Source organism: Varanus komodoensis, unplaced genomic scaffold (assembly GCF_004798865.1).
Source record: "Varanus komodoensis strain SLA01 unplaced genomic scaffold, ASM479886v1 scaffold2, whole genome shotgun sequence".
NCBI lineage: Eukaryota > Metazoa > Chordata > Lepidosauria > Squamata > Varanidae > Varanus > Varanus komodoensis.
Genome location: NW_025335568.1, coordinates 58476729 through 58500658, shown reverse-complemented (window position 1 = coordinate 58500658; position 23930 = coordinate 58476729). Strand labels below are relative to the sequence as shown.

The 23930-nt window shown below is 45.7% G+C and overlaps 1 protein-coding gene and 1 long non-coding RNA gene across 8 annotated transcripts in view; one reads left to right on the top strand and one right to left on the bottom strand.

Moving 5' to 3' along the window:
- Positions 1-1207: 1207 nt before the first annotated feature.
- Positions 1208-23930, top strand: part of SRF (serum response factor) — a 75511-nt gene continuing 52788 nt past the window's right edge. Inside the window, exons 1-2 of one of the 7 annotated variants that reach the window (XM_044429151.1) lie at positions 1208-1941; positions 22665-22931. In XM_044429151.1, the coding sequence (XP_044285086.1) occupies positions 1408-1941; positions 22665-22931 (801 nt within the window). In that variant the 5' untranslated portion in view covers positions 1208-1407. Of the gene's footprint in view, positions 1942-1961; positions 2044-2556; positions 2680-17078; positions 17570-21630; positions 21653-22664; positions 22932-23930 lie in introns of those variants that run through there. The other 6 variants (XM_044429152.1, XM_044429156.1, XM_044429157.1 and 3 more) reach the window with 6 other exon arrangements.
- LOC123022961 lies at positions 7395-21541 on the bottom strand. The gene is made up of 2 exons (XR_006414611.1): positions 21375-21541; positions 7395-21227 (listed from the first exon to the last, which is right to left on the bottom strand). It is a non-coding gene; the product is annotated as an uncharacterized LOC123022961 (long non-coding RNA).

Below are 23930 nucleotides of genomic sequence, written 5' to 3'. Positions count from 1 at the left end.
CTTTATGGTTTTGGGCAAGATTCTGACCTCGAACACTTTTCTTTTTTGCTCCTCGTGCGGGAAAACTGGAAAAGGTACTTTGACGATTCGGGCGAGGCTTGGCTACTTACAAACCTCCAACGGCATCACTTCTACCCCGTGTCGTGCGCTAAACTAGTTCCCTGGCAAGTTTGCGGTGGAAAGGGTGTGTGTGTGTGTCCGAATTGGTCTCCCCGTAAGAGAGTCTATGGAAGCTACAGAAACTTTTCTGAACACGTCCTAGTGTCCATTCCGACTCAGTGCTAGGTAGGTGTGAACGGAAATCCCCCCCCCCATGACAAGTTCTTTTCGATCCTGCAAGGTAGCCCGTCCTCAAACTGGTGTCTTCCAGATGTATTGGACTACAACTCCCTGCATCCCCCACGGTTATGTTGCCACGGGATGATTTGAAACATGCCCTATCTGAAGGGGACTGAGTTGGGGTAGGCTCTTCCCGAGGCGAGGAAGAGTGAGGCGGCGGAGCGATCTTGTCCGTCTTACCCAGGGGCTGGGGCGGGCTTAGTTACGGGAATGGGATGAGGCGGGGCTCTGAGCCTTCCGCTTGCGGGGTTAGTTTTCCTCCAACTCCCGCGCTTATTTCTTCGCTCTTCAGCTCCTTCATGTCCTTGGCTGCAGCTCTGAATTGATGGGGGTGCAACACTGCTTCCCCCCGTAGCCATCGGGCCGCACTCAAGTCTTCCCGTCTCAGTTCGGTGCACGCTTACTCGGGAGTAAAATAAACCAATCCCTAACCGCAGTGTGAGCGTGGGATACGGATTTCATAGCCATCGGTCTGCCAACCGCTCCGCTCTTGGCCCCGCGGATATATCTACCACTGTTTTCTTAATCCGCGCTCCTTTTCTCTCTCCTTCAGTATATATTTACAGACTACTCCTTCGGAGGAGGGCTCTATCCCTTTAAGAACAGCGCCTCCGGGTGACGTAGCAACGAACGCAGCTCTTTTGGAATGTATGCAAATAAGCTCTTCTCCCTCCGGCCAACGGGAAGCAGAGTTCGTTCCTCCCCAGCCAACAGCGTGCGAGCGCTGCTAGGGGGTGGCCAATAGATGCAAAGCGCCGGCTCTCACCATATAAGGAGCGTCCTCGCCATAAAAGGCAACATTGTATCGCTTTATATGGGGGGGAAGGTAGCAAGGAGGGGGAGGAGGGCGGTGGGCGCCCCGGGCCGGCGCGGGCCCTGATTCTAGCGTGAGCAAGCGAGGAGGAAGGCGGGCGGCGGCGGCAGCTGGGCAGAGAGCTAGTGAGCGTGAAGGGGGCCGGGCCGGAGCAGCCGGCGCTGGGCCCATGGCAGCGCCGGCCTGACCCGACGCATTAGTCCTTCTCGCACTTGGAAGGCGGCGGCGGCGGCACTAACACCACCACCACCACCATGTTACCCAGCCAGGCAGGGGCCGGGAACGGCGCTGCCGCTCTGCCCCGCAGTTCGGTCATGGGCATGGCGCGGACGTCCTCCGGCCGACCAGGCGCCGGGCTCCCCCGAGGGGCGAACGGCGGCAGCAGCGGCGGCTCTGCAGCAGTCCGGGGCCCCGGCAATGGGACGGGCCCGCCTAGCGGGCAGCCGGCGACGGTCGGGGGCCGCTTCGAGCGGGACCGGGACGTCGGTACGGCGGCGGCCAGCGCCAGCGAAGGCGAGTCTGACTCGGCCGAAGACGAAGAGTTGGTGGGCGACCGGCGCGGCCTGAAGCGGACTTTGGGTGACATGGAACTGGGGGTGGTGACGGGCCCGGAGGCGGCGGCCGCGGCGGCCGCGGCAGCGGGTTACGGCGGCGTGAGCGGCTCGGTGAGCGGCGCCAAGCCCGGCAAGAAGACCCGCGGGCGCGTCAAGATCAAGATGGAATTCATCGACAACAAGCTGCGGCGCTACACCACGTTCAGCAAGAGGAAGACGGGTATCATGAAGAAGGTACCGCCGGCTGGCGAGGGCGAAGAGCTAGAGAAGGGAGAGAGGGCGGCCGCCAACGTGAGGCGACCCCCTCGGGGGACCCCGGTGAAGGCGGTATTTCTGGTGGGTCGGCAGATCCTAATTGGCCGGAGCGTTTAGAGAGGAAATGAGCACGGGAACGGCGCCGGCTCTCCAGGCTGCCCGTGTACCCCTCACTCTGTGTGCCCGAGAGACACTGTGGGAAGGGAGAGCGCCCTTGACATGCTCAGAGGTACCCTTCTCACTGCATGTGTTCATCAGAGTGGCCGGACGCTCCGGGCAGAAGTTGCTGCCTGCCGGTCCTCGCCCGGCGTGTCTTGTGGCTACTCAGCTTCGCGATCGGGACGTTGATACCGGAAGGGGAGACGGGCTACTCAGCCCACGCTCCCACACCGGAAAGGCACGCCCCACTGTGGACCGCATTTAGCACGAGGCAGCCCCCTTAGTTAGCTGGACCCTTAAAAATAAGTATCATAAAGAGGAAACACGGGTTAATCTCAGTTTTTTCCAGAACGAGTTACGTATAGGTCGGAGTTTATTCTAGCCTGAGGCGCATCCGCTGTCGCATCCCGAGGAGAAAGTAGGTCTGTGTGATAGAGTTTACTCCTCCCCTTTCTCTCTTGTAAGTGCAGAAACTTGCAGGCAGCAGTAGATATAAATTCCATGGAGTTAAGTGGGACTCGTTTGTTGGGAAGGCGACATGCATCGCTGGCTTGCCGGGTATGTTTGCTTCTCAGTAGCGAATTAGTGAGTGCAAGTGACAAGCTCCGAAGTTCCAGGAGTGGGTTCCTTAAACACTGAAACTGCTAGGCTTTCTGCTGAAGGCAACAGGTTGACAAGAGAAAAGGCACAACCTCATACTGGTTCATTGAGGTCTGCTTTTTTAAGGGCCCTTTCTCCCAGGAAAGAGGACGCAGAATTGCAGCATGACTGCAGGGAACTGAGGCAACGATCCTGAACGGGCTAAGGAGTAAGCACCATTGAATGCTTTGAGGTTTACCTCTGAGTAAATGTGCCTTAGACTGTGCTATGAGTGAAGACTTGCCCTTGATTCAGTGTTGGGGCCCCTTCTTGAGGCTATTTTGCTTTGGCAGGTTACATTGCAGTTGTGTGTATGTGTGTGTATAGATGAAAGTCCCACAGCTTTCAGTGGGACTTCCTTTCAGGTAAGTGTGTATTGACTTCTGTAATTACCTTTTTATGTAATTACACTGAGAGAGACATACTATTATTGCACAAAACTTTGGTTAGTCTTTAAGGAACCCTGAAACTCCCTTGGTGTGTTGAGCCCATCAGAATTGACATCTTTCCTCTGTAAAGATGCTATAAAGTTTGAGGTGTCATCACCAGACTTAAATGATGGTACAAAACTTTCCACTTGTTAATATTCTCTGACCCCTTCTCTGCCTTTATAGGCTAATAAAAATAAGATTGGACTGCAAAGATTTTTTTTTTAGAGAACAGAGGACTAGCGCAGGAATAAATACCAAATACCTGAATATTGCAGTATTCAGCTTAATGCATTGTTTTTTCATTTTCAGTTTTTTAAAATGACTGGAAAGTAACATTCACTTGACATTGCAAAACCAGCCTTCTACAGGCTCAAATGGATCTCTTAAAAATTAGCTCTTTGAGCATTTAAACAGTTAGGGTCATTTGTGTCTCTGTTATCAGCACAAGAATCATGAAAAGCTGTCTTTGATCCTAAAGTAAATCCCCTAAAGGAACAATCCCATGGCTCCTAACAGTGTCTAGAAGGTCACAGAACTATTTGGATTCCCAGCTCGGGGGTTAGAAAATTAATACTGTCTTTGAGTTGTGAATCTGTTCTTGGATCCCCCTCTTCCCCCACCTTGCAGCTGGTGTGGGAACGAGTGCTGGCTGCTTCCCTGAAGTTGTAGGAATGACCTTAGAGAAGGAATAAAGAGGGCATGGGGGGGGGGGGGGAGACTGGTTCTGCAAGGATATGATGTATCCTTAAGGTGCTCCACCCTCCTTCCTTCTGATCTGCAGGGAGATTGCCTCCATGTTCCTCACATCCTGCATAGGATGCTTACAGTCCAAGTTGGGAAGCTTATGTATAGCCACATTGGATTGCACCCTAAATTTCCTTTGCTATATCAACATTCAAGAGCCATTAATATCAGTAATTTCTTTTGCATCTTCTGGCATAGAGTTGAGTCTGGCCCAGTGCTTTGTTTGGGTGCAACACCTTGTCAGGTATGTTCGTGTGTCAATATTAGCTAATAATTAAGGAGCTGGAGGTGTGCACTCCACGACGACAGTGTCTGGATGCCAGGAATGGCCAGAGACCTGATGGGATGCTATATACTATTGCAGAGGATGTTGTCTTAGAGATGTGTGTGTCTGATCTGGGGTGCTCCAGTTCCTTTTTTATGGATTTATTGGTGTGGGGGCCATACACTTAATGATGTGTTTTGTGCCAAGAGGAAAAGTTGGGCCGGAGGTGATGCTATGGTGGTTTGTGACAACCAGTGTCCTGAGGATGAATGGCATAAGGCACATGTGATAGAGCATGTTACTAGAGCTGGTTCTTGGGTTTGTTGTTTGCAGCCTAATAGAAGAAAATGAGCTAATGCCTAAGACCTGATGCCTGGTTGGAAAAATGAAAGGAGAGAGACCATGCAGCTCCTTGAGTCAAGGTGGAGGTGGGGGTGGGGGGGAGGCCTTATCACCAGTTCACTGGTGTTTTACACTGAACTGATCACTGGGTTTTTGATTTTCAGCTCACCCTGTTGTCTAATGCTGTATGTACTGTATGAATGCAGAAGTGTTTCTAAGCTGCTCCTACTTCTCATTTTTCTATTAATGAGAATCTCTGCTTCTCTGCTAATACATAAAGTTAAAACACATTCAAGAAACCTCTCTAACAGCAATACACTGAAATAATCCTATTTCTGTTCCAAAATTTCCAAAGTGACTTCTTAGCATCGTTGCTGTTTTCCACTAATGCTAGATTCTGCTCAGAGTGAAAGATTGACTTCTTACTTACAGAATTATTTCCCTGAAGTGATAGGCCCAGGATTCAACAGTTCAACAGTTCTGCAGGGGAAGTTTGTGACAACCTCCATATGGGCCCTTTGGTTTTGGGTTGCTTACACAGAGCAGAAAGATGTGGCTGAGTAGTTAACCTGGTGGAGAGTAGCAATGCTGATGGAACAGATCCCAGCACACACCAACCTGGTGTCCTTCAGATGTGTTGGATCAGCTCACAACATCCACTAGCCTGAATGAGGAAGGCTGGAGAAGAGGGTGGATGGATTATCCATGTACTGCTACTTAACATAGTAATGGGTGTCCTGTTTAGCAACCTATTATCTAGCCTAAATTGGTTTTGCAGTGGCTTAATGTTTACGTTTACCCGCAGGGAACTGTGCTTCTCTGATGGAGCTGGGGTTTGCTAACAGATGGGTCATCATGCTTCCAGTGCTACATTTTCCAAGGAGAGCTGAATCAGTTTTCAAGCTAGTCTTATGTTTGTCTTGTAGGTGTGTCCTAACTTAACTGGCACATGTCTCCTGATCTGATAGTGGCTGCGCAGGAAGGAATGACAAATCATAAAAGGAGTGGTATTTCTACCTAAAATCTGTGAATAAGTGTCGCAGCCCATGTGTCTGTGCGTCTCCCTCTCACTTGCATGAATATAGTTTCAGGATGGAAGAGCCCTGCCAAGGACCCATCTTGTTGCGCATCCGGTTCCATCAGTGGTCAGCTGGTTATACCAAAGCAAGACCCCGTCCTTTCCTTACCTCCCAGCAATTAATACCCTTGTTGCTTTATGGTTTTGTGATCTGATGCATCCCCATTCTCCCCCCATTCTCCCCCCACCAGCTATTTCTCTTCCCCACCTCACTTTTAGACATTTGCATGCAAATTTAAAATAAATAATGAAGAAGAAATAAGTGAAAGACACGGCCTCCATACAAACCATTCTTGATAGATAGCTGAATTTCACATTACTGAATTCGCCTTCTGATACGGCCTCTATACCTTGTATAATGCCACAGACATAATCCAGACTTTTCTGTATTTCCATGCTTCTTCTTTGCTGACTGCTCCAGGGCTGTTTCTGTTGATGTCTCTTTAAGTCACCTTTCTTGGCTTGACAAAGATTTACACTTTCCTATTATTATTACATTGGATTTATGCCCTGCCTTTCTTCACTTAGGGAAAATTCAAGGCAGGTTACAGCACCATTTTTCATCACAACAACAACCCTGTAGAGTAGGCTAGTCTGAGAGTCTGTGACTGGCCCAAAGTCACCCCAGTGAGTTTCATGGTTGAGTGGGGACTAAAACCAGATCTCTTGAGTCCCCAGTCCAGCACGCTAATCAGCACAACACACTGGCTTGCCTATACCTAGAGGCTTTGTGCGGCGATTAAAAGTAGTAGAATAGTAGTAATCCCCTTTCATTTTTTTAAAATTGGGGATGGGAAGCCTGTGGTCCTTTTGGTGTTGTGGCATTCTTGGTCCTCACCAGTATGGCCAATAGTCAGGGATGATGGGAGTTATAATCCAACATGTGGAGGAACACTGGTTCCTTATCCTGGCATAATGCCATCTTTCTTCCAAGGAACTCGGAATGGTGTCGTCTTTTTTTTTTCTGCCCTGCCCTGATTTATCTTGATAACAACCCAGTGTAGTAGGTTAGGCAACTTGCTTCTTGGCTGGCAGAGCAGAGACTGGGCTCCAGGTTTCATAGGGCTAAGACCAATTTCTCACTGCTATAGCTGAGCTCTCCAATTAGCATTTAAATTGCAATTTATAGGCCTCAAAGAACTTCACATACATTATGTTATTCATAATCTTTACAGCAACCCTGAAAACAGGTGAGTGGTAATGCTCCTGTAATATGTCTTGGTGAGCTGCAGTTAACAGCTTTGCCTGAGGCAGCGCACTCTGTTCAGGTTGTTTCAGCCACAGCTTTACGCCAGGTACCCTCCATGAAATAAATATATGGATGGTATCCAATGAAGTCCTCCAACAGAATTGTTTCTGTCAGGAAAATGGTGTGTGTGAGTGACAACTCCTCTGCGTGCCCTCAAATTCCAGGTTTGGAGCCGCCTCAGAAGATTTGGAGGGGCTGCAGTGGGGGACGAGAAAGTCCTCTGGCATAAATGGGCATTTGCTTGCCTGATGCTAGATTTTGCTCTGTGTATTTTTTTTCCTCAGTCCATTTTTAATCTTCCTGAAGTTCAGCATCCTTGTACGAGATCCTTTCTATGATAATGCTTTTTCTGGGGCTGGTGTATATAATAGTCAACTTGCGTTTTATGTCTTTACTTAAAAGTTTTGTTGAACGGTTTTCCTTTGAAGCACCAAAAGTAGCAAGTGCCAGGGGGAGAGTTTGCCTGGTTGGCTAGTTATTATAAGCATTACAGAACAGTTTCATAGACATTAAAAAACTGCAGGCTTGATTATTTGATTATTTATTTTAAAGCAGCCAATTGAAATAGTTGCATGAGTGTACTTTTATACCCCAAACAAAGGAGCAAAATACATTCAGTACAGATCATCATAGTCTCTTGCTAAAGTTAAGATTCTTAGCTAAAACTTCCAGCAAACAGAATTACTAGGCCAAACTATTGTGCAGAGCAAGCATTGTTACACAGATTTCTCATTTTGCATTGAAATTACATATACTTGCTGATAGCTGAAAGTCATTCTTACTTTGATTGAAACCGCCCGAGAGGAAAATTCAGCTAAAACAAAGGCTTTTCATAAGCAACTTTCTTCATGCCTGAGACACTTTGGGGTCAAAAATAACCCCAAATGCAACTAATGCTAGTGTTTCATTGAAAAGAGCTCTCCTGATTTTAGTGAGTCTGTTCTAAGCATGCTTTTAGATCCAGCTCAATATCATTTTAATTTTAAAGAAAAAAAGCACCCAAGTGAAGAACACTGCTAAGATAAAACCAGCAGGAATAAAGAATAATTGTATGTGTGGTTTTTTAAGAACTAGAAGTGTGAGAGGATAAGTCTTCACCTGCTGCCTGAATCGGTAAAAGTAGGTGCCACATGGACAAGACTTGTTCACTGCTGTTTTAGCGGGTAGGAGTTAGTCAATGAGGTTACATTGCAGGAGGGGCAGTGTTAGTTGAACACTAGTAGTAACTTCTTGAACAGTTTGACAATGCAACCAATCATCTGGAGGAATGATGGGCTCTTCCTCACTGGAGGCGTTTAAATAGAGGCAGGTCAGCCCTGCAGATCAACCTGCAGCTCAATGGTTGCATGATTTTGAATGTTTCATAAATGAGACACCAACATAGATAAGACTATTCCTGGTTGCTACCTGTTTCATTTCTGGGGCTGGGTTTATCCAGAGGAGAGTTTCTACTGAATGTCCAAGCTAATGACCAGAAGCAGGTGTGGTTCCGATACTTTTTGAATTGTAGCAAGCCAGTGTAGATAATTAACACTGGTGTATTATCTCAGTTCATTGCCATGACCTGATTAAGACATGAGAGCCAAGGTATGTATCAGCCATGTGTGCACGCTCCACCCTTTCCTTTCTTGGTGTCCTGTGACTGAAGTCTTGTTGGGTTAAATTAAGTAAATTAATTACAAGGCCTGGAAGAAACCAGGCTCTTAAACCATGATTTAAAGTGGCTTAAGGTCTTGGTTAGTTCTGACCCTTGTAATACTTCCCAGTCAGTGGGAAACGATATGATCCATTAATTCAGAAAGCCTTCAGCTGAAGAATGCTGAATCCAGAGAGGGTGTTAAGCACAAGCATCTTGGTTTATTAAATCGAATTCTGCAGCTGTGTCCAAATCAAGTGAGGGGTTCCCCTGTTCCTAGACTGGCCTCCATATCCTGAAGTTCTTGAGCATGTTTTAGCATTCTAGTTTGGATGTTCCCAGTGGTAGGAGTAAGTGTGGCAAGCTAAGAGGTTCTTTTTCTAAGAGACGATGCATCGTGGCATAAATAGGAGTTGATGGAAAGCACTTGGCGTTACAGATGCCAGAAAGGTCTGCGGACCTTTAAGCGGTGAGTGCAGCATGGGCTGTACCCCTCATTAGCTAATTCCATACCAACCCCCCAAATTTGGTCTAGATTTGCTTCTGCCCTTTAGCATACATCCTGCCCACAGACAAGTTCCTATGGCTGCCAGTTAGCATGTTCTGGGTGAGGGTGATGTGAAAAGGGCATGGGCTGGGTACCCTCTGAAAGCTGGCTTTTTCACTTCTTTTCCCTATAGAGTAAGCTATTTAGGCTGCGATACTTTGGGGCAAATATGCTGTATGATGCTGGGCCTCTCCATATACTGCCGCCATTTGAGAAGCTACTGAACAGCTGGTCTTGCCTTCCCCCAAGCTGGTGGTGTGAAATGAAGTCCGCAACAGCTGTTTTGTCACTGGGACCAAATTGAACAAGGCTCTGTTTTCCCCTCAGCTGTCCAGCTTGCTCTGGTTGTGCCACTGGGTGTATCACTGGAGCACTTTACATCTTTGCCGCAGCTTATAGGCAGTCTGGCTAAGAAGAATAAATGAAGGAATCAGCTCTTGGGTGGGAAGCTACAGTCCAGCGCTGTGTAGGATATTCTGCTCAGTGTCTTGGGCGATGGTGCAAGAGACTGTTGAACAGCTGCAGGCGAGCTTTGGGAGAGCATGCAGCTGCAGCCTCCTGCGGCAGGTGGGGCAGGCCTTCTAGGTTTGGGCCATGTGGAGAGCCCTAGGAATTGGCCCCTGGGCATCAGTTTGTCTTGGATCTGTAGAGTTAGCCTGCATGGCTTGCAGCCCGGTGAGTCAAACACAGTGTGATAGCTATAGGGGCCCATCTGGGACTCAATTAAGCCTCTTCTATTGCTGCATGTTTGGGAACTGAGGATGCAGGAGCCCTCTCAAGCCCCTGGCAGGCTGTAGTGCATAGCTGTTGGGACCATGCTGGTTTCTTTTGCAGGGCCTACTTTAGAACCCTACTTCAGCGGGATGCTTTCAGGAGCTTCTGTAGGTGCAAGATGAGTAGCACCTTGATGCTACAGAAATGAGTTCTTTCCAGTACCTGCTTACAACAGATCCTTTAAAGAGGTGAGCTCAGGTACTGTCATAAATCTACACTTTAATGACACAGTATATATGAACTTGGACCCACTTGGTTAAAAATTCGGATTAGCCAGATACTATAAGGGGGTCTGGAGATACTGTGCATTGCAGAATAAGCTCAAGTAAATCACTGAACACAAAATGCATTGATTTTGGGCATAGAAGTATGGATGCCCAGGTAGCCTGGGTAGTCCCTCGAGAAGAATGTGGAGTGACAGCTCAGAGCCAGCTCGCCTTGTTTCACAGACATATAGCTTTAGTATTAGTAATTCTTTCTACTGTTGGCAGTCCCTGTGTTGGCTCCCTTTGCTTGTTCCTGCTCATATTGTGGCTTTTGCTGTCATAGAGATGATCTAGATTAAATTTATGGAGCAATCCTAACATGGAGCACTCTGCAACAGAGCTTGAAAGCTGAACACGAATGATCTTCGGGCCTGTACTCTGAAGACCCCATACAATAATGCTGACAAGATCAGAAAATATCTTCAGGTAACAGTTGGTTTTCTGTAGTTCAAGGTGTTTAGAGCTCCAAGCTGATGCTTTGACTTCTAAACTGAAAAATTGTGAATGTTGGCAACTTGAACAGCAGCACATCTTGCTTAATGCCATGTGTTTGTTCCCTTTTTGGGGCTGGAACTTATTTTTGCATAATTTCTGCATAGGAGGGGAACATAAGCTAGGATGCTGGTTTGAAATCTGGACTTTGTCTCCTCTATCTTGCACGCTCCTTGCCTCTGACCCATTTTATTCACAGACAGGAGAAGCAGGATCCTGGTAAAGCCCTTAGAGAGAGCTTGAGGTTCTTGAAATGATCTGGATGCTTTGGTTTACGGTAAAGCGAGTCTGTGTACACAGTAAGTTACCACTGAGTAAACGGTCAGCTGTGATTATCCTTGGTGGGCATTGTTGTAGAGGAGTCTGTTTGCCCCGTTCTTTTTGTGCAAGTACAAAACCGTGTTCTCTTGTGCTGTATTTTTCACTCAGTGCCCAGTTTCTTTTGGTCTTTGCCAGCCAGTGGTTTTGCATTTCAGCCAGTACGAAGAACGGTCAAGAGAAATGTGAGTAAATATAGCGTTGAACTTGGTAGGTTGGGCAAATATATAAGCCAACCTAAGCTCACAGGAATGAGTAACCTGCAAGACGGTTAACCAGCTGAGGGCTTAGAAGGGATGGCCTGAGAGTTCTACCCCTCTTTGGTTGTCTGCTCATTTGCTACCTGTATGCAGTTTCATATGGGTATCTATATGCAAATAGCTAAATTGGATGCTTTTGGTATGCTTCTCTGAACACTGGATGCTAAAGGAAGACTGTTTTCCTTGTGGCCTGCTTGTATGAGCTTCCTGGAGATACTAGGTTGGCCACTGTTGAAATGCACTGCCAGACTAGCTAGGTCTTTGGCTTGTTCCAGCTGGGGTCCTGTTATGTTCTTAGATCTAAACTGTGCAATGGCAGGAGAGTTTCTTAGCAGCGAGATTTGCCAGTTAACAGCTAGATCTATTGCTTTCCTGCTCTCTGACCTTACCAGTGGTGGTTGGGGGTAAAGGGCGCCTGCACGCAAGCAGCGCCACTCAGGGGGTCGGTATGAGCTCTAAGAGAGGTCAGGCTGTGGTGTAGTCCTTGCTGATGACTTTGGCTAATGCTCTGAAAGCTCTGCCGACTCCACTTCCTCCTGCTGAATGATGGTCTGTGTTGAGCTGTCAATTGCAGTCCATTTCCCATGTTCCTTCTGTCATTGCCTTTGGCTTGAAGACAAAAGGTCCCACAGTAAGTGACATGAAACAAGGCTGTTTTGGTTCTCTGGGCAGTTATTGTTCCATTTGGCTTGATGCTTGTTGTCAGCAGTTGTGGTGATGGTGGGCAGTTTTAGTGTTGTCTGTACATGCCCAAGCACTCTTCCCAGGAAAAAGAGCCTGTTTTAAACAACGAGGTTTTCCACTGAGACTTGTGATCCCCCTTGTGTGGGGAGCATTGAGTGAGTGTTGGGGCTACTGATAGAAAGGTAGGCAATGCAATATATATGGAAGCAACTGGCAAATGGCTTCATGTATGGAGCAAGCAGAAAACCAGGGATTAATCTGGCACATGGAACCCACTTCACATAGTAGTAGATCAGATCACAAGTGTTTCTGAGCATGTGCAAAGTAACTTTCCTTCACTTCTGTGTAATCAGAAGCAGCAATACTCACCACCACCTGTGTAGTTTTAGGGGAAAGGGGCTGCAACTCTAGGTTACAGGTGATGACTTCAACCTTCAAATCTCTCTTCCTGGAACACAAAAATTGCAGACAGGCTGAATATATCTTGGCTGATTAAGCCCAGAATGAGGTGCCATACTTCCTGTGCCCTGCTGCACACTAGAATTCTAGGTTAAATCTTGCATGGTGTAAGTAGGCTTAGAGTTCTGCAGTAGGACTTCCCTTCTCAACCCCTACAGATTTGTCATATCTCCTAAATCTCCTGTTGAGGGCAGCAGGAATGGATCCACCAGCAGTCTCTGCTATACCTATCAGATACCACTGGGGTTTTAGCAAAAAAGTTTTCAGATGTGCTCATTAGCACCACTTTGCACATACATGATAGAGTAGTTTTGTCTCACAGCTTCTTTGAGGCCTTTCCCAATTACTGGGAAAGTGATGTTAGAATGTTGGGACCGTAATGGGGAGTGGATTACATTTATGAACTTGGCCAGACAACTGATTAACCCAAAGCTGATTGCTTTGTTCTCTTTCTTGAATAGTATTAGGCATGTGGACTGGAAATGGAGGTATCAGCTGGGCTCTGTAGAACCCAGCAGTGTAAGTTTGGAAGGCACTGGGGTAAGAGCATAGCCAGGGGAACATGTATATGATACTCCATGAAAACAATTGCTGAGGAACAGTGAAAGAAAGTGTTTATACTGCAAGAGTACATGGGCCCATGAACTGGCTTTATTTCACCTGTGCTAAGGCTAGGTAAGGGAGCTGTTAGGGAAAGGATTTCTCAGGGGCGTAAATAATTGAGGTAAACCAGGAAGCCTGGACCTCCTGAAATAATAATGGATGTTAAAGTTTGGGGTGTTCACCAGCAACCCACAATTCTAGGTTCATGTGTAAGAGAAAACATCTTGGGGGTGATGCATTGCTGGATTATTTAGCATGAGTGGCTGGGGGCTCATATTTGTTCACAACAACCTACAATTTAAACTGTGGGTGGGTATGATGACCAAACCGGGTTTAGTGTCTCTTGCTGAATAGGCTCCTATCCGTGAACTCTACAGACCAGGATCACTTTGAACTCCTAGATGTCATGGAATCCTCATTTCTTGGAGTGGATTGTGGGATTGTGACAAACATCTCATTGAAGAGAAAAAGTTCAGTCAAAATGAAACACTCCAAAAGGTTACATCTAAAAACTGTTTGTCCTTCTTAGAGTAAATACTTTGGAATGGATGGGACATGTTAAATTAATAACTAGATACAATTTTTGGTCATTAAAATCTCACTTATTAGATATAAGTTGCAATATATCTAATTCAGGTGTGGAGTCTGAACTGGCAGATATTGGCTGACTTGGTCACTTATCAGCCCTAGTTACCATGTCCAGTAGATAAGAGAAGGTAAGAGTTGAAGTCAGTCAATGTCTGGAAAGCCTTGGGCTCCCCACCCCAGTTTAATAGGTATTTGTGTTTTGGTGAGGTTTATGGGTCGTATCTGGGTGCATCAGAAAAGAAGCTGTATGTACTCTTACTTTCCGTTCCTGTAAGCAGCATCTGTGAATGGCATTTTTTTGTAATATGTAATTTGTACCCAGCTGCTTGGTGACAGTCATACATCCTTCCCTGGATGGGCAAATGGGATTTAATTCTTGGTGGACACGGGCAGCAAGCTTTATGAAGAAAGAAAATAGATATTATCTTTTTCAGGGATGAATATTTTCTTTGATTAAAGTAAAACATGGTTTCAAAAACAGAAGAGGAATATTTACAATGAAACCAGTATAAATCCATATAGTGATTTAAGCTAAATCACTTAAGCTAAATAATTACCTCTATTATTTACATCCCTGCGAAAGCCTTGTGTTAATTGTTTAGACACAGTTCACTGGGAATTATGGAAGTGCCACTGAATCAAAGTTTTACTAGGGATTGGCGGTGCCTTCGCATAAAGTTTTTCATTTCAATTTTAGCTTACACAGGAGAGGCTCTTCCTGAAGTTTGCCTGCTTCATGCCCTTCATTCAGCTGCTTCCTGAGAGAAGGGAGGAACAAATACAAATACTACAGCAGCTAGAAAATTTTGGTCCACACACGATTGCAACCTAGCACAGTGCTGTTGTTTTAGGAGGCTGAGAATTAACAACATACCCATTTATTGGAGTGATGATCTGGCTTGGATATCCTCCAGTTAATTGCCTGTCTTTACCTTGGCAGGAAATAGAAAATGCTAATTCATTTATTATGATGTTGGTCTATCGTCCTCATCTCTATCATTTTATAGAGGACACCTTGAGTAAAATCCAGTTGGTGTCGCCCACCAACATAAAGCTTCCATAAGCAGAACGAAAAATGAACAACTCTCTGGGTGGACCCTCTGCAGCAGATTTGGGGGGAGGAGCCCACGGGGCAGCAGGGGAAGGGGTGGCTTCCTTGCATGAGTGTAAATTTGCTTGTGTGGCATTGGGTCCCACCCATAAATTTACAAAGGGTGCAATCCTGTATGTGTTTAGCTAGTAAAAGTACAATTCCCCCAGCCAGCATGCTGGAGCTTAGTAGGACTTTTTCTGGCTAAACATGCATGGATGTTACATTCTTAGTGTTACAGATGAAAAAACAAGACAGTCCAGGCCTGCATGCTCTCTCTTTAATTCCAGCGCTCCAAGGATGAGATGGCCAACTAGCATAGGGCCTCAGGTTCTCCTCCCTACCTTTCCAAGAGCCAACCTGTGTTTTAATTATGACTGCCAACAGATAATTATGTATAGTTGACTAATCATTTGGCTTTTAGCTTGTTGGTTGATTGTCTGTATTTAACTATGTTTGCCTGTTGACTAAATCTCAGCATAGATGCCTTTCTGAAACACTTAAGGGATCAGGTGTAACAATTCAGTAGATGAAAACATCACTAGCTTCGAGAAGCAAAGGTCAAAATTTTCTTTTCCATCCCATGTAACAATAAAACTTCAGATCCAAACAGTGAAAAAACAGTGTCTTTGACTTGCACCCTTTAAAACTTGCTCTCACTAATTATAGTTGCCTCTAATCACTCAGTTGGATCCAGAAACATTGTTCCACCAGTATAAGGAATACTGCTTGTGGAACAGGACTTCGTTAAGATAGGTAGATGGGGCAACCCTTACCATGGATCCTTTGGGAAACAGGGTCGTCCTTGGTGGGGTATAGGCTTCCCTTCCTCCCTTCACCTGCTTTTCAGCAAGGACCCTTTCCCCCGAAATCTGTCAAAGTCAATGGAGGAAGATTTCTCCATAGAGTAGCTTTGGGGACAAAAATTCCATACAAAAACAGCTGGAGAGGAGAAGGAAAAAAGGAATCCAGAAAGTTTGGGTTAAGGATAGTGAGAATTTAGAAAGGTATATGCAATCATTCCCCCCCCTTTTTTTTTGTTCAAGTATTCCACAGGACCAAAAAGGTTGCTTATTCTGTTTATTTACCTGAAAGAGAGGTTAATTGGACATCTGTAGAGCAAATCTGCAGGGCGTGTGGGGAATTGGCACAATACTGCACTGTACTGCATAACCAAACAAGAATTTGCCTTATGTGGAAAACTGGTGTGGTGCTTAGAGTTTTGGCCTGGGCACCTGGGAGATCCGGGTTCTAGTTCCCAGTCTGCCATTAAGTTCACTGGGTAGCTTTGGGCATGTTACTTACTTTTCACTCAAACTAGCTCACAGCACTGTCGTTGTGAGGATAAAAGCAGAGTGGAGAACTGTCTAAGCCATCTTGGATTGCTTGCAAGAGGATAAAAGACAGCTTATAAATGCAATATTAAAATATGCTTCATGAGATCATTGGTCCTTCTAGCTCAGTGTTTCTTACTCTGATTGGTAATTTATCTTGTCAGAGGCCTTTCCCTTCCCTTGCTGCTTGACTGATTTCATTTGCAGTTGCCAAATACTAAGTTTGGGATCTTCTGCATGTAAAGTTAGGGCTCTTTCACAGGCAAAGTTCTCTTTTTGATGTGGAATCTCTAGTCTGTTTATCTATTCATAACCTTGAGATGAGATATATTAGCTGGGATGCAACTGTCCAAAGTTCTAGATGCAGACACTGCCCTCAGTCTTTTGTTCAGCCTGTTAATTAATGGGGCTATTCAATGAAAGAATCAACTGGAACACGAGTTTGGTTATAATGGGCATGTGAAAATGGGTGGAAATTAGTGAAGCATGTGTTCCTACATATATTCCATCACATAAAAGTGCTCATTTGGAACTCCATGGTCTTTATACTAACAATGTTCTGTACCCCTCTTCCAAGCACTGAGAAGATTCAAGGGACCCAGGATCTGTTTTTCTTAAGGTGGTTGCTTGAGAATTATGACATTTCTGATGCAAGATTTATTACACATGTGTAAATATAAGAGGAGGGTTCACATCAACAGCCAGCACTTTCCTGTTGCTCATCAGATTTCTCAGGGTGTCTGTAGTGCATACAGAGAACCAAGTCAGCTCTCTGTCTCCTTTTCAGACCCTGTTCCTGCAAAGTGGAAGAATGGCAGATGGGGTAGTCCCCTGCTCTTGTCCTCGCAGGGTGGCCTACAAGACATCTGTCCCTGATGCTTTCTATGGGGAAGGAACAAGGCCCACACTTTACCTGCCACCAGCTGCATTTTGCCTTAAGAAATAAGGCGCTTGCATGCTGATGGCTTATTTACAGAAAAACTGGAAGGAATCCTGAACCTTTGCAATTAAGGATCCCTGAAATATCATTCAGGCCAATCCTAGCCCCTTATCAGCATCTTCCTGGCTCTGCATTTGCTTGTTTTCACAGTTATAGGTGAATTATTCTAAGAGATTTTCTCTCTGTTGAAGCAGAGGAAGCTCAAGTTCTCCAAAGGAAGCTGAAACGTTTAAGCCGTTACTGGGTTTTTAGCTACTGATTTCTCTTTTACTTCAGTCACTGTGCTTAAGGGGGAGAGAAGAGAGCCCTGTATGCAGCGTCTTACCCCAAGATGTTGGTATGCAGCTCTGTTTGGACTTCTGTGCAAGTCTGTATGGGAAGTAGTGCTGTAACAAGCTTCTGCCCTGGAATTTAAGCCTGTTTAGTTTTGAAATGTTTGACTAAATAGTGCATCTCAGTTACCTTTTGACAGTATCTCAAATTTTGTTATGACAATTGCAGTTGATCTCTTCTGTGCAGCAATTTCCATTTACAAAATGCTATGCCCAGATGCAGGTGGCAGAGATAATGAGGGGAAACCATGTCCTACGAAGAAAGATTGAAGGGAGTCAGTATGTTTAACCTGCAGAAGAGACAAGATTGCCATCTTCAAATATTTGAGGGACTGTCACAAAGGATGAAGACAATTAATTTTCCATTGCTACAGAAGGTAGGGCCCGAACCAACAGGTACATCTAAAAGAAAGGAGATTTCAACTAAATGTTAGAGAGAACTTCTAATACTGGATGTCGAACAATGGAACAGACTGTCTTGGAAGTGCTGGACTTTCCTCCTTTAGAGGCTGTTAAGCAGAGGCTGGAGGGCCGCCTATCAAGGATATTTAACAGCAGAATTCCTGCATCAGCAGCATAACATTTGAGGTCCATTCTGAGTGTATGTTTCAGTGACATCAAAAAAGGCTTGAACAAATTTATAGAGGACCTGTCTTCTGGTAGCTATTAGCTATGATTGCTAAATGAAAGCTCCATATTTTTTTAATTTGTTAAATTTTATTTTTTTAAAATGCAAGAATTAATCAACAGTCCATTAATGATTCAATAACAAAGAAACTGACTGTTTCATGAGCACATTTGTGGAGTTTTTGTTGATGTTCATGGCACAAAAAGAGTGCAAGTTATAGCGCATGGGTCCTCAAACTATGGCCCACGGGATGCATCTGGCCCTCCATGCCCATTTATCTGGCCTGCCTGAGGTTTTGGACTTGCTGCACATGTGCCCGCCGTCACCCGCCTCACCCCATGCATGCCCACCAGCGCCTTGCCCTGCGTGTGGGGAGGCGGTGACTTGCTCGTGAGGAGATCATTTTGGACGTGCTCAGAGAAAATGAACTCCAAGGGAGCAGGCCTCCGCCTCGTGCGCCCGCTGCTGCATCACGGCGCATGCCCACCCCCACCTCGCCTGCCTGTGCCTCACCTCGCCTCACTGCGCACCCCGGCCCCGCCTCAGTGTGTGCTGGCCCATGTGCCCCACTGACACCGTCTTTCCGGCCCGCGCCCAGCACCAGCACCTTTCTGCTGGCCCCCTAGTGAAAAAGTTTGAGGACCTAAATTATAGAGTAAACAGGGGTTATATAAACCAACCTTTCTCAACTTGTAGCCCAAACCTTCTGGTGGGCAGCAACTCCCACCAGCTTCAGCAAGCACAGTAAGCACAATAGCCCAAAATATCTAGAGTTTGCCAGGTTGGGGAAGGCTGATCTAAAAGGTCTTGTCTCTACAATTTACAATGAGTACTTGGTAGTTTTCTTGGAGTACTGGAATTTATAAAGGGTAAAAGCCATCTTTTTCCAAGTTACATGTATTTTGATGACCTCCAGCACACCAGTGCTGTTTGGTAGACTTCCCTTCCAAAATAATAGTTCATAGAGTTGCCATAGTGGCAACTAGAGAAGGCTGATGCTTTTGTGTTGTGTTTTGTGAGCTTGCCAGAGACAGTGACAAGTGTTGCATGACAAAGCAACCCATTATGGTTCTGAAACCATGGCGATCGGATGTTTTGTGTGACTGATTCCCACAGGGTGACTCACTGAGGGCAACAACTCATGGCTTATTTTGGGGTAGTTGTAGTTTGAACCTGGGTAACACAACCTATCATGAGACCAAGGTATTGGTTACCAACATGAGTGGCAAGAGCAGCAGAAACTCCTGGCCAAGTGTGTCCTGGTAGCTGCCAGTGCCAGCCTTCCTAGAAGTGCCCAAGAGGCACTTGAGGGCAGGTGGCAAAAGCTTCTGCTGTTGGCATTGTGCCTGTAAACTCTTTTGGGCTCAGCATGGCTTTTTTCAGTTTTTCCCTGGCAATTATGAAATAAATCAACGGTTAAGTCAGCATTTACAACCCTTATTTGTAAAGCATCAAGTAATATCTGCAGAGTGCCCCAGGGCATCTTGGACAGGCTGCCAGTGGTTGTCAGTCTTTTCAAATTCCCCCCAATTTTCACACATATCCATAAGATGGTACATATTGTTATATTTTCACTTGTACTTAAGGCAACTGTTGAAGTTCTCAGTTGTGGTAATGGGGAGCTTTACGTGGGCAATGTGTAGGGGCATGCTTGCTGGTGAAGTCCAGCATGTGTCCATTCTGAACATTGCCCCATAAAGGGTGCAGCTAAATTTGGTTAACCCTTTGGTTCCCTCTGACAGCTGTCAAATTTAATCAGAGGCATTCATGATCTTGGCTTGCAAGAAAAGGTTCACCACCTTCATGATTAGATCTTTGTGCTCCTGGAGTTATTTGGACTTGTGTGTCCTAAGGGTGTTCTGATGTTTTTGGAAAGATAGTCTACAGATATGGAGAGTCCAAAACATCTGGACACACTTAGGATGCCTGGGTCCAAAACACCCCCCAGGAGTATCTTGCTGCGAAGGGGAGTAAACAAGTTGCCACCACACTTTTGCAAGCTAAAATCACACACCATTTTGACATTTGACAGCTTGCATTTTGACAGTGGATTAAAAAAAGGAATAATTTTTGCAAATGTAAATTTGGGGGCAGGGAGAATTAAAACCATAACCAACCCTATGTGGCAAGTGTGGCAGCTCTCGAAGATGTCCACAATGATGGGGATTGCTGAATGGCCAGTTTTTGTGATCTCCAGGAAAAAAAGTTTAAACTGTGAAAAATACCACGGTAAGCCTGAAATGGCTTGCAGTTGTCTCAGGGATGGGGAAGAAAACTTGTCCCCCCTGTAGTGTCTCCTGGGATACCCAAGGGAGGAAACGAACAACCCACAGTGAGTCCTGGCATCTTTCAGGTGCACCATGTGTTGTTTGCACTACGGGTTGCAAATGGTCATTGGTGGTCAGCATGACATCCAAATGGATCCATGGCGTTGGAATGCTGGACTAGACGAACCCTTGGTCTGATTCAGCAGGAGCAGGTCTGAGGAAGGTTTAGCCCTTAACTGCCAGAATGTGGAACTTTGGGAGAGCACTGAATTCTGCAACCTGGGGAGTATTATTAAACCTGAGCAGGCTTTAGCCTCAAAGGCAGCCCAAAAATAATGTTACATAAAAATGAGCCTGCAAGTGCCATCCAGTGTGTGTGCAATAGTGCAAATTGATTCTGAATGTTTGTAGTGCCTTTTCATTGTAGTTAACAAGAATTAGTGTAAAGCATAACGCTGCACTTCTTCACCCAGTCTTTCCACTGCCCTCCAGCCAAGAAACCTCCAGCTGTTCTTCTTGGCTAGCTACCTTCAGCCTCAGAAATAACCTTAACCTAAGAAGGGAGGAACTGTGGCTTACTGGGAGAGCACCAATTTTATGTAGTGGGAAAGTCCCAGGTTTAATCTTGAGGACTTCCACCTTTAAAAAAAGATCAGGTAGGAGGTGAGAGAAGACAACCTAGTCAATGCCATGGATTGATACTCTTGGTCTGATTAAACATACACTGGTCTGAATAGACAAATAGGCTGATTCATACAACTTGGCAACCCATACTCAACAACATAGGTTGTTGTTGACTCTGGGTTGCTACATTGTGTAATCACAGCCATCCTAACAAGCTATGAAGACAGCCCATGGTTCATTTGGTTGTACATGGTTAAAAAACCATGGCTTGCTTCACTTCTTGGGTTGCACAACACAACAGTCCTTGGTTCAACAACTCACACTCAATCCATGCTCAATCTTACGTACATACGGATTGTGAAGTTCCATGAACTTAGCCATTGTTTGGCCTGCTCTTTCCTGTGTGGTGGTTGTTGTTCTCCTCCTCTTCCTCTGTGTTACAGCTTTCTTCTTCTTGGAGGAACCAAAGTCATCTTGCATGGTTGCCCTCCTTTCTATCATATTCTCGCAATAACCCTGTGAGGCAGGTTATGCTGGAGGTCAGTGGCAGGTCCAAAGTCACTCCCAGTGAGCTTCGTGTCCAAATGGGGATTAAAACTCGGCTCTCCCACCGAACACACTGGCTTTTCTTGTAACACCAGTGCTTGTTCTGCAGCCACTTACCTGAAAACAGCTCCTGTTTCTGCAGTTTGGGGCATGCAGAGCCACTGGATTTCTGTTTTGCAGAGGGACGAAGTTGAGGAGGGACGAAGCCGGGTCTTAAAGAAGCTGGCAAGATGGGGCTTCGTTGTGCCACGGCAGCCAAGCAGCGAGGGTGGAGACTGCAGTGAGTGTTGCCGATAAAGAGGGAGCAACACATTTGCCAGATGGCTGATAAAACATGTGGCACATTGCAGATATGGAACGGTGGATTTATTTTTACCTTCCTTGGCAAAATTGAGGTAATGTTCAGACTTGGAGGCTACATTTCCATTTCTTGAGGACTGAGCACTGCTTATCTTAGGACAGTCTCCCTTCTATTTTCCTATGTTCTTGGTCATCCTCTTCTCAGTAACTTCATTATCAGATTGCCCAATCATAACTCCCTCTTTGAGGTTATGTATGCTCTATTTTTAAGTGCTCCCGCTCCCTCCAGCCCCATGTTTGAGAGTGAACATGAAACTGTCGCCTTTATGCCTCTTCCCATTTCTGAGAATTCTTCACTGCGTAAAAACTGATGGTGATGAAAGTGGAAGAAAGGGGCAGGACGTACTGGAAAGCAGAGGTCACCAGGTTGAAGCTTCAGCATTAGTGGTTTTCACTCCTTTTTTCCATCTTCATCATCCCTAGCTGGTATGGCAACCCAGAATGGCTGTGGCCATTGCTGGCCAAAGCTGATTGGAACTGTAGTCCAAAACACCTGGAAGGCACCAGGTTGGAGAAGGGTGGGTCTTGTGAGTCATGATCTGTAGAAGGAATTTGTGTGCACGGCCCATTGCTGTTTGTAACTTTTACTTTATTCATCTAGAAGTATGGTTTATCTTGGCATGGAAATGGGCACGGTAGTGCTCTAAACTCTGTGATAAGGGTGCCTACGCTTGTATTCAGAATGCAGAAATGCAGATTCAGTCTATGGGCTTTCTGGTTAAAGGATTTCAGGAAGCTGTTTCATTGATGATTTACTACTGTGGCTCACAGCCCATTGGAAAATCACTCCAAAAGGTTTACATTTTGGGGGAAGCAGTGGGAAGGCTGTAACTTGGCTTGGGCCACTTGAATGGTAGCACTGGATCCTGGTCTGGTTATTTTAATAGTGCTTTTAAAGCTGATGTTTCACCATGTAAGACTAATCCTAAAATAGCCTTGAATGTCATGCTGGGAGGATTGTCCAGTTGTGTGGACCTTGTGAAAGACTGTGCCCAGTAGTAATTCTCTCTCTCTCTCTCTCTCTCTCTCTCTCTCTCTGCTCTGCAGGCCTATGAACTTTCCACCTTAACAGGCACTCAAGTGTTGCTGCTTGTGGCCAGTGAGACGGGTCATGTCTACACATTTGCCACCCGGAAACTGCAGCCCATGATCACCAGTGAGACGGGGAAAGCGCTGATTCAGACATGCTTGAACTCTCCTGACTCCCCTCCTCGGTCAGACCCAACCACTGATCAGCGCATGAGTGCCACAGGCTTTGAGGAGACGGACCTCACTTACCAGGTGTCCGAGTCGGACAGCAGTGGGGAAACAAAGGTAAACTCTCCCCTTCTCCCTGTTTCCTACCTGGTGGGCTTGTTGGAGTTGTTCCCGGGGCAGCAAGAGCTTGTGCTTGCATCCTTGCCTTCTGATAGGCCACGGGTTGCATCCTGCAGAGTTTTGCATGCACTGGGAAACACTTAGCCTCTGGGTGGCACAATTAGAATGGGAAGTAGCATCAGCACTCTTGTTGCTATGCACAGCCAGGGGACTTCTTACTTCCTTATAGGCAGCTCAGATCCCTTCTGATGTTTTGGACTACAACTCCCATAAGCCTTCACCACTGAGCATGCTGGCAGAGGCTGATGACAGTTGCAGTCAAACCTCCTGCTGGACACCAGGTTGCCTGATTCTCTCTCAGTTCATCCTACCCTGTCCTGAACTAATAAAATTAATTTCTGGAGCACTGTTGGTCTTTAAAAAAGTGATTATTAGTACTCCAGTACATAATCTAATATACAGTGTAATTTCATAATTAATGTGTCCAGAGCCACTAATCTATAAGATCTATTCCAGCAGCTAATAAATGGACCCTAGATTAAAAAAAATAAAATTGGATTGAGTTTGTCTGGCTGTGCCAGAGCAGTTTTTTATTGGTAAATGTTACTTATAAACATAATACCCCATATCCTATTTTTCCATTGATCAAATGATAGTATTTGAATCTATCACCCAAGATTTTGTCCATAAAATATCTGGTGTGATCATCCCTTGAGAGCTGGTCTTTTATGTTGTAGTACTTTCCATTTTGGAAGGATAACTTTGGGAAAACTTCTGGCCTTCAAGGTGTTTTAACCTGCGGTTCCCATCAGCATTAGCTAGCAAAGCCGTTGATGAGTGATGGCAGAAGTTATATCACAAAACCTCTGGTGGAACTCAAGGTGACCACCTCACTTCATAAACAGAAGGTGTTTATGGGTGTTGGGGGCGAGCAGTATGCCATTGTGGTGATGAGGTTGGGGGCTTTAGGCTTGGAAAACCGCCTTACGTAAAATT